The sequence below is a fragment of the Rhinolophus ferrumequinum genome, chromosome 13, assembly GCF_004115265.2.
Source record: "Rhinolophus ferrumequinum isolate MPI-CBG mRhiFer1 chromosome 13, mRhiFer1_v1.p, whole genome shotgun sequence".
In the NCBI taxonomy this organism is placed as follows: domain Eukaryota; kingdom Metazoa; phylum Chordata; class Mammalia; order Chiroptera; family Rhinolophidae; genus Rhinolophus; species Rhinolophus ferrumequinum.
Genome location: NC_046296.1, coordinates 13,185,439 through 13,204,947, shown reverse-complemented (window position 1 = coordinate 13,204,947; position 19,509 = coordinate 13,185,439). Strand labels below are relative to the sequence as shown.

The 19,509-nt window shown below is 38.2% G+C and overlaps 1 protein-coding gene across 7 annotated transcripts in view; it reads left to right on the top strand.

Moving 5' to 3' along the window:
• Window positions 1–19,509, top strand: part of CTNNA2 (catenin alpha 2) — a 1,256,663-nt gene that overhangs the window by 536,227 nt on the left and 700,927 nt on the right. For all 7 annotated transcript variants that reach the window (XM_033125182.1, XM_033125183.1, XM_033125181.1 and 4 more), the window contains 2 exons: window positions 986–1,105; window positions 5,620–5,886. In XM_033125182.1, coding sequence (XP_032981073.1) covers window positions 986–1,105; window positions 5,620–5,886 — 387 coding nt within the window. The remainder of the gene's footprint in view (window positions 1–985; window positions 1,106–5,619; window positions 5,887–19,509) is intronic.

The following is a 19,509-nucleotide window of genomic DNA, read 5'->3' as shown; positions in this document are numbered from 1 at the left end:
TACCTTATTCACTCAGGGTTGTGTTCTTGGCTACTTCGGCTGATAAAATTATTTCTACAAAGATGCTATCGGACTGGCAGTGACTTAGTGGATTTCTTCACCACAATATCTTAATTTTAGTTTTACTTTTAATTGAGTCTACAGGTATTATAACCTTAAAGTTGTTTATCAGTTGTGGAAATCTTCACACCATGTTAAAGTTAAGAGCATTCTGGAGGAGTGGACACTTGAATACCTCTCAAATCTTCAAATCATTTACAAAGGAATTCTTAGTGAAAGTCATAATTCATGCCAAGGGCCACTCTGGAAAAATCCAGTGACAGTTTGCAGGACTTTGGAAGCAGAGCACAATCATTAGGGTGGCATGCTTGCTCTCATTCCATTCACCGCCCGTTGGTGTCACATTCAGTGACAACAAAATGTCAGATTCACTTCTTGAGGCTCAGTATTTTCTCTTTCCATTGGATGGCAAGGTGTAAACTCAGTTTACAATGACAACCCCTTTAGTCCCAGATTTAGAGATGTTGCCAAGACAACCGGTTGCAGATTTAAGCTCTCCATCTTCCAGCAGCCCAGAGTTCCTCCAGGTTTTCCTTGTGAACCGTTTCTTCCTCCGAAGATCTTTAGAATTCGGTTTTCAATTCCGTTGTTTTAAAAAGTACATTTTCCTTTATGTCTTTTCTCAAAATTATACGTCTATAGTCCTTACCAGAGGCATAACTCAATAAAATATAATCACTGTAGTATTTTATATGTACCAAGAATTCAGCGATTATTATCTCTGATACACAAATTAGTCTGTAATTCTTGAACAAATGTATATTCTGACGGTAATTGCTTCTTAGGGGTACTTTTTTCCTTTTATTTAGATGTTAATGCATCATGTTGTTTTAATTTTCTTTTACACGCTACCATTTCCAACAAGTTTAATAATATTTAAATATTATCTAGTATAAATATGTTTGTTTGTTTTTTATCAAATCAGGTGGAGGAGGCCCTGGAAGCTGTCAAAAATGCTACAAATGAGCAAGACCTCGCAAACCGATTTAAAGAATTTGGGAAAGAGATGGTGAAACTGAACTATGTAGCAGCAAGAAGACAACAGGTCAGAAAGATTTTGGAAATGCATAGAGGAGAAAATGTGTGCCTTTCAGGAACCTGGTAGCTTTACAGGCCTGAACAATGGATCGGCTGGTTCCGCTGGCTAGCAAATTAGCAGATGCCCCCAGACCCTGGGATCACAAAGTCTGCTTCCTTCTTGGGCCGGTTCTGACACTACTATGGGCCCTGGGGTCCTCTGGCCCCTACTTACCCAAGGAGGTCACAGGCCATCTGCGTCACCTGCCAGCCCCACCACATTCTAACCTTTTGTGCGCTCTGGGAAATTCTCCTGCGTTAAATCAAAAATGTGAAACTGTGGTATCATGCTGTGGTCACTCTCAAGGCACCACCCTTTGCCTTCACTTTTTATTTCCTAGCCCTGTGGACACCACCATGCACACGCACACCCAACATGTGCAGAGTAAAACTTTTATGAATGAGAAGAAGAAACCATGAAGGAAATTAGAGGAAAGGCAGAGAGAAAGAGAAATGGTGGGGTGGGGAAGAGATAGGTGAGTGTGTGTCACTTTGATGAAGATGGTGACCTGGGATCTTCTCTGCCTCCCTGTTATGTAGAGAGAGCGCCCTCAGGTTTAGCTAACTGTTCGTTCATTAGGTACCATTAGAATTTTGTTCCCCCAAAATGTTTTCTTTTTCTTTCTTCCTAGAATTTTTTTTTTTTATAAATGTGTAGGAGTCATTTAGAGTCCTTTTCACCCATCCTCTTTACTGCCCCCAGAATTCTTCAACATTTTGAGCAATTCTTAGTGATTGTTTTTTTCCTAAGATTTTCTATGACCCAATGGAAAGTTCCAATCAACAGACATTTATGAGTGTTCATTCTGTGCCAGGCTGAAGTGATGCTCCTAGTACAAATTTGACTAAGATCTAGTCCTTGCCCTAAACAGCTATAGTGTTCTTGTGCCAAGCACACACATATGATTTTAGTTTGTGACGATTTTTAGGTATTGTTATTAGCAGAATTCTTTGTTCAACTGGACTCTTGTGTGGTAGCAGCAAATTTAATGTGGGTAGGAGTGAAATTACTCAGAAGCACAGATGTAAGATGAAAAAGCCGCTGGCTTTCTAAACAAATGAAAAAAAGAATACATTGAATCTTGATCTTAGTAGTTAAACCAGGGAGAGGCTGGGAAGAAAAATAGGACCAGGACACTCAGAGACCTGCAGAGTATTTGAATTTCATTGTAAGTGAGTGTGTAATATTTGAATAATTCAATGTTTGGTATCATGCCTCAAGTTTACATTTGAATGTTCTATATGTTGCAAAAAAGTGAGTGGAGTGGAAGAGGAGTAATTAACAAGGTATGATCAAGAAATACAGTGAATGTTAAAATTTAAACATATATATTACATTAAAAGACACGTTGCCATTAATCCCCCTCAAAATACTCCCCCTTGCTTCAAACACACTTATCCCGTCGTTCTTGACACTTTCTAAAGCAGTTCTGGAAGTCCTCGTTCGTGAGTGTCTTTAGTTGCGCTGTCATGGCTGCCTCAATGTCCTGAATCATTTTGACTTTGGGGAAGAGCCAGAAGTCACATGGTGCCAGATCCAGTGAATAAAGTGGATGAGGACACACTATAACATTTTTATTTGACAGAAATTGCCATACCAGAAACAATGTGTGACACAGAGCATTGTCATGATGGAGGATGATTTATAGCACACTTTAAAACACACCTTCTCTCAACCGTAGCTCACACCTGACTGGCTGCACTGAACAAATTGAAACTTGTCACACACTGTTACTAAGGTTCCATGTGTCACTTCCCGTATTGAAGATCCCTGCCTTTCTGTTGGATGGCACTCGGCTGCAGCATTCACCGTATTTTTTAATCACAACAGAAAGGCTCCATGTTACACATTGCTTCTGGTATATGGTAATTTCTGTCAAATAAAAACAATATGGTGTGTTCCCATCCATCTTATTCACTGGATCTGGCACTGTGCGACTTCTGGCTCTTCCCAAAAGTAAGAATGATTCAGGACATCGAGACAGCCACAACATACAACTAAAGATGCTCATGAAAGAGGACTTCCAGAACTGCTTCAGAAAGTGGCAAAAAATAATGGGTGAAGTGTGTTTGAAGCGAGGGGGAGGATTTTGAGGGGCATTAATGGCAATGTGTCTTTTACTGTAATTTTCTTTTAATTTAAACATTCACCGTACTGTTTGATCACACCTAGTAGTTATAGTAGAGAGAGGGCTGAAGTAATCCAGGTTAGAGATGGTGGTGCCCTGGATTAGTGTAGTAGCATTGGGAATGGAGAAAACTATAGGGAGTCAAAGTTTATTTTGAAACTAGAACATTTAGAACCTGATGTTGAATTGGATGTGTGTGGGTAGAGAGTGACAGCAGCCATTTCACTTCTAAGTTTCTGGTTTGAGCACATGGGTTAATGGTGGTGAATTTCCTGAGACCAGGAAGACTGCAAAGGAACCAGGTAGAATTAGAAATATAGATTTGATATTTAGATACATTGATTTTGAGAAACTTGTAAGATACTGTGTAGAAATATAAATCGATGAGAGATGTGGGTGGGGGTTGGAAACATGAGTCATTGGCAGGTTGTTGGTAATGAAATCCATGGGAATATACAAATACTGAAATCCATGAATATCCATAGGGATATTCATGAGACTACACATAAATATTATTTATTTCTATTTCATTAATACTTTGTTTTTACTGAATTGCTAGCTCAGACTGTTTCAAGAAAATTTAGAAAAAGAATATAAATGAAAGAAAAAAAACACGTAACCCCTTAACACAGAAAAAATGGTAGTGGTATTTTGGTATTTTGCCTTTTTAGTGTTTATCTTCATATGTTAACATGTCTGCAATCATACTAATATTATGTATGCATATTGTGTTTTGCTTTTTCATTTTGTATAAACATTATCCATGTTATTACTTGTCTGGAAACTAATTTTAACATCTGCATAAATAGTCCAACAAGTGAATGCTTCAGTAGTTTCCTTAACTCATTCTTCATAATTCAACGGTGTATTATTTTCATTGGTATTCATGTGTTTAAAGAATGTTTCCTCAAATATCTTTGTGGAGATAATTTCCTACCTGGCCTTTCTCACTTACACATTCGGATTTTTTTTTTTTCTTTCTTTCTTTCTTTCTTTTTTTTTTTTTTTTTTTTACCATACTTAACACAGTAATGAAATACAGGATTTCTGGACCAGGAGTTCTGTAAGTTAATAGGGCCCTTCATGACTGGTTGGGAGAAACCTTCTATCTACACTGCCTAGATTTGCCTGGCATAGAGGATACACTCACCTGTTTGTAGCCTATTTATCTGGGTTCATCTTTGGGGCTACTAAAAAATAAGCCCAACTTAGAAATTGTATTGGCTCACATAAATCTGTTATTTAAGCAAGGGAGAATAGATGCTTCTGTTAGTACTTAACAGACAATCCTGGATATCAAATATAATGTGCTTGTCTCAGAATTACTTAGACCCACGAATTCACTGTTGCCATGTCATCCATCTACTATGTACCAAGTGAGCAAATAGGAATAGAACCCCATAGTTCAAATACCGTTTAGTGATGTTTTGAAGCTGGAAAAATATCCTCCCAGAGATACTCAGCTGGCAACTCTGCACGGCTCTTAGAGAGCAGCACTCCCTTTAGCATTTCCGAAAATGATATGAACATTTTCTTAACCACATCTTTGAAAGCTAAAAGTAAAATGACTCTCCAGTGGTATTGTTTTGATATCCAAAACTAGGAAAGCAAATCATCTTTGACTCATTATTTTTTAGTCCCTAAATTCAATGATTGAGCTGTCATTAAAGGTAGTTTAAAAGCAAATGAACCGCATTCTGAAAATGGTAATGAACGGTCAGTGATGCAGTAAGCAAAAATCAGAAAAGTTTGATTTCCTGTTTGTAATTGTGAATGAACATGGAGGCAACCAGAGTTATCAGAAGACTGAAGTTTGGGTTTTCCATCTGCTAATAACTCTTTGGATCCCTGCAAGCCACTTACCTTGTTGGTGGCTTGGTTTTTGCATTCTTTCAGCATATTTATTTATTATTTATTGCATGCCTTTTATGAGCCAGACACTCACTGTGCTAGTGATTAAAGATCCATTGAACAAGAAAGACCAGATTTTTTGCTCAATGTACATCTAAGTCTAGGAGGGAAGCATATGCTTAAATACGTCAATATAATAAAGTATGTGTGTTAATTACAAGAGAGAATAGGGCAGAGAGAAGGGGGCATCGTTTAGAGAGTTTGGTGGAGGGTGGGTTCTAGGCCACATCAAGTGGAAGACTAGGGTGGAGGAGGGATACTCAGATATTGTGCACAGAAAGAACAGTATGTGCCAAGTCCTGGCAGCTAGAGACAACTCAAGGGAGAGTAGATGGTTTCTAAAATTCAGTGTGGTTTTCAATCTGTGGCTCTGAGTTCTGCTATAAACGCTTCTATGGAAAATGTCATGGATGTGACAGGTTTTGGGTTTTTGCATACACAGGAGCTGAAGGACCCTCACTGTCGCGACGAGATGGCAGCCGCCCGAGGGGCTCTGAAGAAGAATGCCACAATGCTGTACACAGCCTCCCAAGCGTTTCTCCGCCACCCAGATGTTGCTGCCACCAGAGCCAACCGAGATTATGTGTTCAAACAAGTCCAGGAGGCCATTGCCGGCATCTCCAACGCTGCTCAAGCTACCTCGCCCACTGACGAAGCCAAAGGCCACACGGGCATCGGCGAGTTGGCTGCGGCTCTGAATGAATTTGACGTAAGCATCCTGGGGAGGGGCATGGAGGGCTGCACACTTTCACTGAAAGAAATGTATTGGGGATGAAGGGCCACCACCGTGGTTTCTGTCGACTTACCCTCTAGGACACTTTGGTAGTAAGATAAACCATATAACATGCTTCTGTTGTGAAACAAAAACCTTTAAGGCCGAAAGCTTTTCTTGAAAGGATTTTTTGAGCCCTATACGAGCCAGAAAGGGGACCATGTCCTGGACCATGTAGTTTAAGCCACCCACAGCACGCTAGATGAAGAAGACAAACATGTCACCATTATGGGATGGACAAGGCTCTTTTATATAGTGAGTTTGGGGAAGAAAGATGTAAGTTGTTTTCAAAGATTTTACATTGGCTGTAGACAGTGGGGGAAGGGAGAAGGCAGGGAAAGGTGAAGGGGGGCAGGGGAAGGTGTCAGGGAGCTAGTTCTGGGATAGGTGCGTAGTCTGTAAGGAAGAAGTGTTGGATTGGTTGTGGGCAACAGCCCAGAAAGTTTATGCCTAAGGATGTGCTAGAGTCTGGCGGTCGGCTATTCCTTTCTCGATAAGGGCTGAAATAGCCTCCTGGAAGGTAATTCAGAGTTTCAGTGTACGTCAGGGATGTGAGCAGTCTTTTGTTGGCTTCTGCCCACTAGCTCTGTTCACTGATAAGCTCCTCGTCTCTCCCTTCTACCCGCAGGCCTGGTGTAATTTAATATAGGACATCTTAGAATTCTTCTCTTGTCACTGTTACTAGGAATTCAACATATTGGCAGAGCCTCGTTTACTTGTCTTTAAAGGAAGTAACACCTGTGTTTAAGAGCTCCTAATCCCACGCAAGTACAAAGCCCGTAGTGTACTCTGTTCACTTTCCTCCCCCAAGGGCTGTTTTAGGGACAGCTTATCATTCGGATGATCGCTTTTTTACTAAAGGGACAAATGTCACGGGCAGCTTCGGTGTAGATTGCATCTCTGTTGTGCCTCGGTGAAGCGCTGTCCTCGATTTCTTTATTTTAAATCAGTGGCAAACAAACTCTGTTGCTGTCTGATCCCACGTGGGATGCTGGTCTTCCTGGCATCACCCCTCTGGCGCCACCCCTCTGCTAGGCCCATGAATGACCCACATTCTGCACCTGCTGATTCTGGGAGTGTGGCCCAATGAGGAAGACGGTAGGAGGATGGCTCACCACCGCTGGGTGTACCCAGGGCGTCACAGTGAGAGAGAGTCTCTCGTCATCAGCAGCATGTCTGACGATAGCCCTCACCTCCCTGAGTCAGGAGACAGGCACACCTGTGAGAAGCTGAGATGCAGTTGAGTCCGTTCTAGAACATGTTCGGTGAAAGTCTACATGTGTTCTGAGAGCGGCAAAGATTTATAAATAATCAGTATCTGCTTTCAAAGGTTGTATTTTCCTGTAGGGGAGATGAGGGAGGTAGAGTGTGCTAATCACCCTTTAAGTGGCAAAACACAATGTTACAGGAAGTCATAGGAGAAAAAGGGGTTTCTTAACAGCTGTGGAGAAAGAGGATGAGCTTGTTTTCAGATACATTGACATGACGTTTGGCAGGGGATGACTGGCTGGCTGCTAGAAAAGTGGATTAAGAATGAATTATTGTTAAAGGTATGGAGATAAATGACATAAGGTAGGAAATACTTTGTAATACTTTATATTCAGCTAGCTCTTTGCAGTTTTCACAGGGTCTCTGCTCTTTCCCTTACTTTTTAAGTCAACAGATACCGGGGGCACCAAAAAAATTTATACACATTACGTTTATTCATTTTTTGTTATCGGTATATATTGAGTAGTACAATTTTAGTACAGGTTTTTCCTTTCTGAAAATATGTATACATTTTTTAGCACCCTCTGTACATATTGAACTTAGACCATTACTATTTTGTAAGGTTTTTTGTAAGAATTAGATATGATAATACATTTAAAGCATTTACCACAGAAACTGGGAGTTAATATGTAATTGTATTCAATAAGTTTTAGGGCACAACTGAGAAATCCATTGGAACTCATAAGAGAGTTCAGTAAGGTTATCGATTTTAAAATAAGCAAACAGAAGTCACTAGATTTCTATAATACAAATAATATTAATAATAATAATAGAAAACGAAATCCTGTTCACGTAATAGACAATAAAAAGTATTCCTTGGTTTTTTTACATTAGTTAATTTAATTTTATTTCCCTTTTTATATGTTAGAAATAATCCTAATATAGATGTGGAGGACCTAAGAAAGAAAATTATATTGTTTTCCTGAAGGGCAGGTTTTACTTTTCAGTAAATGGTATCATGATCCCAAGGAGGGAAATTATTGACCCTGTCAATATTTATATATTCACACAATACAAATTCTAGGAGGGTTCTTTTGAAACTTGACAGTGTTCATAAAGCTTTTTTGTTGTTGTTGTTGTTGTTTTATCTTTTTAAATTTTTTCTTTTCTTGGAATAAGAATGGATGAGCCCATATTTTTTAAAAAAGTGACAATAAGCAGGTCATGCACTCAAAATATAAAAACCTTATAATGATACATTCATTTTAAATGTGTGTATTAGAACAAAAAATGCCCCATCTGTTAAGCAGAATAGAAAACTACAATCTCACATATAAAATTATTTTATGAAATGGTGATTTTAATAATGAATATGTAGATTTAGTCAGCTATTGACTCAATTGAATTTTTATAATCATAGTTTGTTTTATAATGTAAAGTAAACAATAAAACCTAAGTAGTAGAAATGCAGCATACAGAACTCGCTTGAACGATAGTCCAGGCCCTTCAGCTGCTGCCACCTTCTGCCCAGGAGAGCGATGACTCCAGCTTTCCATTTTCTTTTTATCCAGACCACTGTTTTAAAGGAGCTTTTACTCAAAGTGAATTTAACAATTGAGGCCTCAGTGGAGTATTACTTTGTAGATTCATAAAATAAAACTTAAGGCCACGTGGGGGAAAAAAACTATTAGCTAAGTATGTAAACATATGTTAAGCTCAACTGTTTTACTGTAGTGATATCTTCTCATGCTGGACAAATAAGGCTTTGGGAAGTTAACACATGAGTATAATAATCAAAGATGTTTTTTATAAAACATGATGTATTAACTAATTCCTTAAATATATTTTATTCACTTATATATTACTGCATATATATAAACCAAGTAATTTTTGTTACTTATTACATTAACTAAGTATATTACCTTACTTATGTAATTATATATTCTATTGGCTAAGTATATTAACCGAGTGATATTTTATTATTAGATGTGTAATGGTTCTCAAGCTATGTAAATTGCATAACGCATTATCTAATGTTTAAATTTTTATTTCTCAAAGGTTAACAAAAATCAACATGTGGAGCTATCTAAATCGGCAGTCCATAGATACTAATTCCATTTGTCATGGTTCCCTAAAAATTGTTATTTAGTAGATGCAATTCATTTCAGTACTTTCTCAAAAGTAGTCATGCCAGTAAAGTATTATTGAATATTACAACATAGGTAATTAACCGTGTAGATTTTCTATCATTTCTGATACCAGCAAACCTAGACAGTCCTTCACAATATTTGAAATTCATAATGTTCTATTTCTCTTTACTTTGTAACAGAATTATACATTTCTGTTCCACAGTTGCATAATGGATACTTTTTTATTTTTTAATTTCCCAGTCATATTGACTTGAAATTGGTTTAGAATTTGCAAGCATCTGTCTTGAATCCTAAGTGCTATTTTCAGATATTAAACAAACTGATATTACACTGAATGGGAAGCAACTCAAACTCCTTGTGACTTACTTTTCTGGCAATATCCCTTCCTGAGGCTTGGTTTAATGGCTTGCCAATGTAATGGTGATTTTAAAAAGTAGAGTGTCTTTGAGATCCTGAAATGAAAGGAACCATAGAAATACAAAATATATTTTCATGGTAAGCATAGCTAAGATGCCCTAATGTTGAATTTGAAGAATATTTTGTATTAATAGTCATCAGTGTGTCAAACCCAGTTTTATGGGAGGTAGGATGCAGAAGTGGCTGAGAGATTGAGAGTTGATTAAGAAGAAGGTAAAAAATAATATTTTTATATTAATTTGTCTAAATTGTAGGATTGATTTCTAGCTGGGTATTTATGGTACTTATTTTTTGGCACTATTATTCAGCCTAGTGTTGATGTAGTGATTTATGAAGCAAAAGAATGAAGTAAAAATGCCAGTATTTTAACAACTTGAAACTGTCAAGAGCATCTCTTATGCTATAAAAGCAAAAAGTAAAATGATTGCTAATCAATGGAAAAATCAGCCTCTATTTAAAATGTGGCAGCTTGAGATGGTTAATTTTATCTAGTCTAACTACAAAGGAATACTGAAAAGAATTTTAAGATATCTAATGATTGTTCAGAGGTAAATCATATTATAATGTCAATTTTTGACTGCCAGAAAACTTCCAAGCGTATGAGAGAGGACAATTGAAAGTTATTCCTATAGAACTTATTTTAAAGAGACGAGAGTATATTATAGATTGTTTTTTGAAGCTTCTTTTGTAGATGAAGATACTTTGGAAAAATGGAGATTAATACCATTCATGCTCCAGTCTTTCTAATCCATAGCTATTTCCTCTTGAAGTTAATGTATTTTAAATCAGACAATAAACATTACCTTACATTCCTCTAATGCTAAGCTTTCTGTTTGTGACTTTTCTTCCTTCATTTTCCGCTTGCCCTGGGAGTTTGCTTGATTGATAATTTTCTTTTTCTTGTACGTTCAGTTCAGTTTCTCTTTCTCCACTTGTTCTATTTCTCAGCCTATAGAAAAATGTATTTCTCTTCTACAACTTCAAAATAAAAACGTCTTCCACTACCATATTTACGATATTCTCATATTTCATGTTTAAAAAACAAAAGAGAAAAATTAAGAGTTTTTTAAGAAGTGGATTCTGGTCCTTGCTTCCGTTTCTTGTATGCTGACTAATTCTTACCTGTTTCAGCCTTGTCCCCTAACCCGACCCCGGCCCCTCTTCTGAGACACTGTGTCGTCTCTAGGGACCCGTCACTTATGACATAATGTGCTGTGATTTTCTAGTTCTTAACTTGGAAAAGGAAGAACACTTATGATAGTATTTACCATGCTTCTTCTCTGTATCATTTCTAACTTGCAAGATTTAAATAAATATACTTTAGAAGTAGGACAGACTGGTCTCAACCACAGGCTGAAATGTCACCATGACATACCAACTTTACACAAGTTGTCCTTTCTATTGTTACCTAATTTTGTCTAACCCCAGTCTATCTTCTTAGGTTTTCCTCCTTTTTTCTCCTTCTGCTCTTTAAATATGTTTTCTTTTCTTGATCTAATTGTAAGTCTCTTACTGATCTGTATTCAGTGGATGGAAATGTTGAATGTGAGCCTTAGGAATGGTAGGGCCAATGGGATTGCAAGAATCTGTACCTGACAAGGGTAGGGGACCTAGGCTAACTGCAATGAGAGAATTGTCCCCCAGGGAATAGCTCCAGGTTCCAGTGGTCACTGGCTGAAGGTGATTCCAATGTGTGCTCTTCTCAGGTGTGCACAGATATCCTAGGAGTCCTAGTTCAAAGAAGAGTTCAGGTGGTAGGAGTCATTTCACCCCAGGACCTAGCCTGTTTCTAGGGTTATGGAGAAGAGCTTTCTGGACACCTCAGAGTAGGGTTTGGGATTCGGGGTTGGAATATAATTCCAGTGGAGAGCTGGAGGGCTAAAGAGGTACCTTAGGTGAGAGGCCCAAATACATGACCTCAGAAAACCACACTGAAGGAGATGAGTTTTTCTGTTGTCCCCCTACTCCAAATATCATCCATATAGAGCTTTTTGAATAGTGAGATAGTTATTCCTTACTTTTGTTACTAGGCCCAGATAATGCTCCTGTGGACGATGTGGTCCCTTAAGAAGTCTTGCACCTGAGTTCCACCTGGCTCAGTGATTCTTAAGGGGTTTTATTGATTCATGGTCTCTACAATATCCGGCAAGGAGGGAGGAATGCCTCCTTGGAGAAATCACTTTTCACGGAGCATATTGGTCAGTCCCTTCCCAGTTCTAACCTTCCTTTTGCTATGAAAATCAACACAGTCATGTATTAGAGAAGCTTACGCCAGGTCTCATCTTCTTCTTTGACATTCTGTGAAGTCACTCTGACTGCAGACATCTGGGAACACTCACATTAGGTTATGGAGATTGTAAGTTTCCTATGTATCGCATTAGAATGAGGGTGAATAGAGGGGAGGAGAGAGCCTTGTCACAACACTGCAAACACAAGGATAAGGGAAATGCAAGGTGCAGCTAGTGTTCTAAAACAATTCGCAAGCAGGAGGCCAGGTGCATGAAAATTCCGGCCAGTAAGCAAGACCATTTAGATTTGGTAAAGCAGTTTCGGATTCCTAATTCATGGACTAAAAAGATGGAGCAGGCAAACACAACAGTTTTCTGTCTGTCTGAATGCATGCCAATATTTTCAAAGACTTAACATCTGTATAGTTGTTATGTCCGTTTTTCTTTCCTACTTTAGTACTTTTTAATAATGATCTCTGCTGTATTCCTATGAAGTGGCTTCTACTTAATGGCCATTGAAAGTAGTATAGGACTTTGGAAAGAGCCCAGGGCTTGGATACGGATGTCTGGATCTTATTCCAAGTTCTTCAAATAACTAAGGATGTGTGACCTTGAGTTACTGAGATAACATCTCTAGGCCTTGAAGTAAAGGTTAGCCACAGGACAGCTAAGATGATTCATTGAGAGCTTGATCTCTCTTGTACCAAGTGAGATACAAGAATACAGGTGTGCAAAATGTAAAGGAGAAATGCTTAGTAAACAGCTTGCATATATGCTGTGGTATGCACTTACATACGTAGTGTGAACCTAAGGAGCTGTGTGTGTGGTGGGGGTGAGGTGAAGGAGGATGAAACCATTGAAGAATTTCTGGAGGAGGTGATGTGACTAGGAATTAACAAGATGAAGCATGAATGGGAGTGTTTCTCAGGCTGAAAGAGCATCGTTGCTCATGGAGGCCTGGTGGGTAGAGACTGAATGAATTATTCATCCCAGGGTTGGAGCGCAGGACAGGAGGAAAACTCAGGCTCAGCACGTGAGCTGGAGGCAGCCCCTGGAGAGTCTTGGAAGCCTTACAAGGAAGAGGCTAGGGTTCACCTGAGGGCATGAGGAAGTTGGTGGAAGTCTAAGCAGGGGAAGGCCCATCACATTTCTGCTTTTAAAAATCGCTCTGGCTGCAGGGTGGAGAATTAATTTGAAAGGGGCAAAGCCACAGGGCAGTGAGGGTGGTTAGGGTGAGTGGTTCTGAATGTCTGAAGTACCTGGTCGGAGTCGAGGGGGAAGAAGTGGATGGATCTGAACCGTACCGAGGGAGTAGAATCAATAGGCCTTGAGAACTGCACTTTTTATTTTCATGTATCAAAAGAGTTAGTGTTTTGGGCAGTAAGTTTTAGTTCATAAGACCAGACATTTTTATAATTCCAATTATGACATCACAGAATATTCAGTCTTTTGTGGGAATTGTTTTTTTGTTGTTGTTTTTTTGCATGACATAACTTTCTTGCATTGATTTTTTTTCCTGGTATGATTATTATTAAATACCTAGTAATTTATGCAGATATATATGTTGAACATTCTTAATCCAAAGTCTACATACAACATGTAGGACTTTTCTAATTTAGTTTAAGCTATTTATGTTTCATTGAGCTCCCATTAGATATGCTTAATGTACTCATTTGACTTCTTAAAAAAAAACAACAAACAAACTTTTAGACACACTTCTTTAAAAAGTGGATACATTTTCAAGTATGGTAGGATGTAGACTCAATAACGGGTTCAGTAGGGCCTAGCGGTTCTCAGTTTTTCACCGTCTCTTCTAATGGACTGCCTTCTGATTCTATGTTCTTTTCTACACTTGCCAATGAAACTCATTGCAATTACCTTTTAATCCTCTGTAGCTAATAATGTTATAGAAACAAGCAGTGGTATTAAAGCATCCCTTATCACATAGTGACATCTGGTGGCCAAACAGAGCATTGAGAAACACTCCGGTGTATGTCTGTATACCTGTAAACGCAGCACAGCCTAGTTACATACCACAGGCCCAAAGCCAGGGAATGTAAGTATGGACAGGGTACAGTCTGCCTTCATAGAACTTTTAGTCTGCTTATGGTACCTTTGTGTGCACTAAAGTTATGCAATGAGAGTCACATTAATCCTTTTGGGCACATTTTATAGCCCTGGGAAGTTGGTAACGATAGACACAGATGCAGAGGAGTTTGGAAGAAGAGAAGCAGCTCAAAGCAGGGTGGAGAGTAAGGGCTGGTTCTGCTGGCTGCGTGTGGGATCAGGTCCGTCAGCCTGCATCTAGGACAGTGAATTATTCCCTGCTTCTTGAGTCAGACCACCCCTATTTATCGAGTCTCCTCATTTATTGCCCAGGAATCATATTCTGGTATATTGACACCTCCCACATCTACTTGCTTCTGAATACCTTTAGCCTTTAAGGTGTTATATACCTAGGAGTATTTTCTGATATCATTTACCTTTCTATAATGCTTTTTAAAAACAATCACTCTAAGGAAATATCCTGAGATAATTTAATTTCCTCTTCTACATTTCAATCGATAAATATGGAGCTACAAAAAAAAAATCATTAAGCAAATAACAGAAAAAGATTTGAAATATTTTTTGAGATTGCAATTCAAATCCTCATTTGTTTGCCTCCCTGTTGTCTTTAATCAGAATTACTACATTTCCAGTCTTGTTTCATTACCTCTCACAAGGGAAAATGTAAGCATCTATATTTTTCCCAGTGAGGGTAATTTTCTCCTTTGAGAATACTGACAGATTTGCTGGGTCTGAGTTCACCTTTATTTCAAATAATTAGGACTAAATATAACAGTGATTACTGATGTAATTGATTATCATAGATAATAATCATATATCAATGTCATATATTATCAATTCATATATAGATATCTAAATTGTCTAACTGTGTGATGGCAACTACCATTTTGATTATCATTTATTTATTAGTCATACTTTAAAATGTGGAGCCAAACAAGTCCTTTTAACTAGTGATCTATTTACTGGTGAAAAGTGTGATATATTTTAAATGTTTACCTCCTTAGTCTTACTTTCTTTCCTGACTTTTTACATTAATAGTACTCGTCTTTACTTCACCTCCAGAATTATATCTTCTTCTCATGTGCTACGTATGGTGCAGTACTAGAGATATACTTGCTACTCATTCATAAGGTTTAGTTTGATTCAGTGGTGAAGTCAACACACACACACACACACACACACACACACGCAACTCCTTCCCCTCCCTCTAAAAGAGCTCATTTGAATTTCATATCAACCAAACTCCTTAACGTACTTCCCGAACGTCATCTCCAACAGCATATTCTGGATAATTTGCTTAAGTAGCCTGTTGGGTCCCATTGTTCATTGCCCTAATGTATGTAATTAGAACAAAACAGAATATGTTCTCTGATATTCCATCTTGTTTTGATTCCATCCATTCATTGAGCTAAGGCTATAGGAAAATGGTTACCCACAGATGCACACGTGGCAGTCACACTGTAGGCAACCATTGTAACTGAGGCATAACTGAGTCCTGGGCTGGTCCTTCTGGTTATACTGGTCACGCTGGTAGAGAATGGGACAGCATAGTGTAGGGTAAACAAAAGAAGTTTGTGCTTGAATCCAACCCCATCCCTCTATGCTTCTGTTTCTTCCTCTATAAAATAGGGTAATAATGTTGACTCCAAGTTCATGATAATTTTATATGCTGGACCTAATTCATAGGCACCTAATTCATGGTAGACACTCATAAATGCTAGTTGTCTTTTCCTCCTAACTCGCTTAATCTCTTCCATCCAAAGCACATCTTGAAGCTAATTCCTAGAGAAGCCCTAGGGGACAGCTCCTGATTGAAAACTTGTTAATGTCACTTGACAGTAGCTATACTCATAGATACAATAATGCCATTTGCTCTTCGTTGTTCATATCCGCATTCTTGATGCAGAACAACCTCCAAAAAGGTTTGGCCAAAGAATACGCAATCTTGAGAAGTAGGCAATTCTCCATCACAGAAGAAAATCTCAAGCAGAGATTAAATTACCACTTGGCCCAAGGAGGACTCCTAAAGTGAGAACTCGTAAGTCCAGTGCTAACACTAAGTGTGTAAGCTTCTATATTGTGTTATTTGGGAATTCTCATTGGTTTAGAAGCTTCTGATGCAGTGAACAACCACCTTTAGCTTTACATGAAATACCATATTTCTTCAGGTTTAGTGGTCTCTGAGATTTCTCATAGTACACATGGCAGAAAGAGGTGGGACTGACAGGTAGGAGTTGGAAAAGGGATGGAATGATTTCATGGACTGGTTCCTGTTCCATCCAGGAACCACACTGTAATGGAATTTATTTTTCTTTCTTTTTTCTTTTTCTTTTTTTTTTTTTATTAAATGACATGTTCTGCACAAGGAATATCTTTCCATCCACAGTTAATTAGTAAGACATGACACTTATTTTAAAGAGTCCGATACAAAAGATAAGGGAAAATAAAACGGTATGAAAAGGCATTGTTAAATCCTACATTTGATTGATGCTCAGTTTGTCTATCACTAATATTCTCTTCAAAACTTCAGGACAAAGCCACTCAGTTGTGGAGAGGAGCGGGACTTCCCCATGTTCTAGATGGAGGATGGATTCATATTCCCTAGACTAGAACATACACTTATAAGTTGGAGGGAATTTCTAATACCTGGATGATTCAGAAAATCAAAGATTACTAGCTCTAGAAGTCCCCTTGTTACTGTCTAGTCCATAGGACCCAGTTTATAAAAGCAGAAAGTGATTTCCAGAGAGATCAAGTATTCTGCTGAAAGTCACACAAGTAATTATTCTCATAGCCAACATAAGAATACAAGTCTTTCCGTTTCAGTCATATTGAAAAGAATGGTGAAGGCGGTGTTATCTTTTCAATCACTATCGACTCCCTAAAGATACTCCCAGATAATCATGCAATCTGAGAAAAAGAATGTGCTTGCAGTGCAAGCACAGCTTCAAGACAGGTCCTGATTCCCTCCCAACCAGTTTCCCTCTCCTGAAACTGTCCTATGAAGAAATTTCAAGAGCTGGCACTGCTTGTTTCCAGGTCTCTGCTGTAGTTGTCCTCTGAAAGGACCAGAAACAGCTATGTGCATCTGTCTGTTTGAAGATGTCTTACCGTCATCTTCTATAACCTTAATCACACTTCTTAAGCTTAGTCTGATGTTTGAGAGCTACACTGGTGGTCATCTGGGTATTACTTTCTTCTCCTTTCTTCTTTTTATTCTCACATGGCCACTAAAGATGTCTTCCTGAAAACCAGAAGTGTCCATGACTCTTTTCTGCTCTGCTTACCCTAAAGAGACTTTAAACTTCTTTCTGGTGTCCCCACTCACTGCAGTAAGATCAGCTGTTGTGTGTGGGCTGGAAGCCGAGGAGGACATTAGTCTCTGTGTTTCCAGTGAGACTGTCTTGGTTACCTCTTGGCCTTTCCTGGTGCTTGAGCAGGTCTGGAAGCTTTTGTTTCATTTCATTTCATTTCTTCGGTACCATGGGTCTAAGGTGGCCATACAGGTTTGTAGTGAGAATTAATGAAATTATATACAAAACACTGTAAAGTGTCTGATGTAAAATAAACACTAATAAATGTTAGCTGTGGTGCTGGTGAGAAATGGATGTATTTCTGTTATGTTTTGCACTGTTTTTGTTTGTTTGTTTGTTTTGCCTTGGTTTTTTTTCCTTTTTGGAAAATGATGCAAATTGACCTTTTTTTGTTAAAAGTTAGATATTATGTTTCAAGAGTTGTTCCTTTAACAAAATTTATGCTATAAATTTAGTTAATAGTGATGAACCCCTCAAAATGGACTCTACAGTTTCAGATATTTAACAATCAAAGATAAGTAATGTACGATGGTCAGATTGCTACACACTTGAAAAACGAAATAAAAAATTCGTTATTCCTGAACACGATGCTAGGAAGTAAGGTGTAAACCACTGTGTATCAGTCTTTGGCCCCAAACCTTTAGGCAAATTGTTTGCCAAATCATTGCCATTAACTTTGGTTTGCCGTCTACTTCATTGCTAATGTTAATCATTCTAATTCTGCAGTGTGTTCTTTGTTGTCATTTTAAGTCTATGCTTTTTTGTGATTATACATTTATAATATGCAAATATCAGTTGTACATAGATTAATTGTCTCTGTGAATAATTGCTACATATTATACAATACTCCTCCCCTAGTGACCACTGCTTATATGCCTGTGTAAGAAGTAATTCTTTTCAAGTCAGCACTCAGAAGAGGTGTCCGTGTACAGGGATGAGCTGGGGGGAAATGAAGAGATCTTTAAATCCTTAGTAACTTTCTATCTCTGTACCCAACTGAGTTAAGCTTTGCACAACCTGTAAATTACATAGTAAAGAAAGTCCAACTTTCTCATCCATTACCTGCTGCCAGATTGAAGTAGGAAACTCTAGGAGATAAATAGCTATGGTGGCAAAGCCACTCACATTGTTTCCAGTGTAAACTCATACAGTTCAGACCTGCTGCCATGTAATGCAGGCCTTACACAAGTTGCTGGGTGAAGAATGGAGAGAAGTGGTGGGAGAGTGGAACCAGTGATTCTTATATCAAGTGGGGTGTTGGGAAGGGCAGCAGGCAGGGGGTGTGAGGTAGGTCAAGGGGTTTTAGTGTAAAAAAGAACGCTGCAATATAGATAAAGTGAAAGAGCCTAAAGGAATAGAGGCCAAGAAGAGCATATTAGCAATCAGTACCGCACTTATGTAAACTGCACTCATTTCGGCAAAAAGTTAACAGAGCTGCATGTTCATATGGCAGATTGCTCAAAAGTAACAATATTCTGTCTTTCAAGCAATCCCTGATCTATGACTTTCTACATGGAGTTTTCATGAGCAGTAAAAGGCAGTAACAGATGCCCATGTACTTCATGTTTTAATTCATATTCTTTTGAAAAGTATCCCATTCAAGAAAGTATTTTGTGGTAGCCGTTTTCCTTCTGGTGCCTCACACTGCCTGGAGTGTGGTAAGCTCTCAGTAGTCACTTGTTGAACGAAAGAATGAATGAATGACATCATGAAAGCAGATGAGGCAAAATGTGTCAGTCAGCTTAATTGAAGGGTTATAATGATGTCAAAACTTATTTACATTTAAGGAAGAAGAAAAGGTATTGATAGTGCAAAATTGATGATTATGATAATATGTATAATAATAATAATAATAATAAATAGTAATAATAATGCATCTTTGACCTCACCGTGCACTTTAGCCCTTAAGTTTAAATCAATATATCTTTTATCTTAGATTTCAGTGAACTTAAATAAGCATCATCAAGCTATCTGCCTTAGAAAATGCCACTTGTGTAGGTTTAACTTAAATAACTCTTGTCAGGCTAAGGCACTCCTTTCCTTAAACTACTACTTTCTTCAAGGTAATATTCCCTTTGGTTCTATTTTGCTTTATTGTTTTTCCTGCTTCTTTGACCATTACGTCTCCATCTCCTTGGCTTACTCCTCTTTCCTGTTACCTATATATGGCCCATT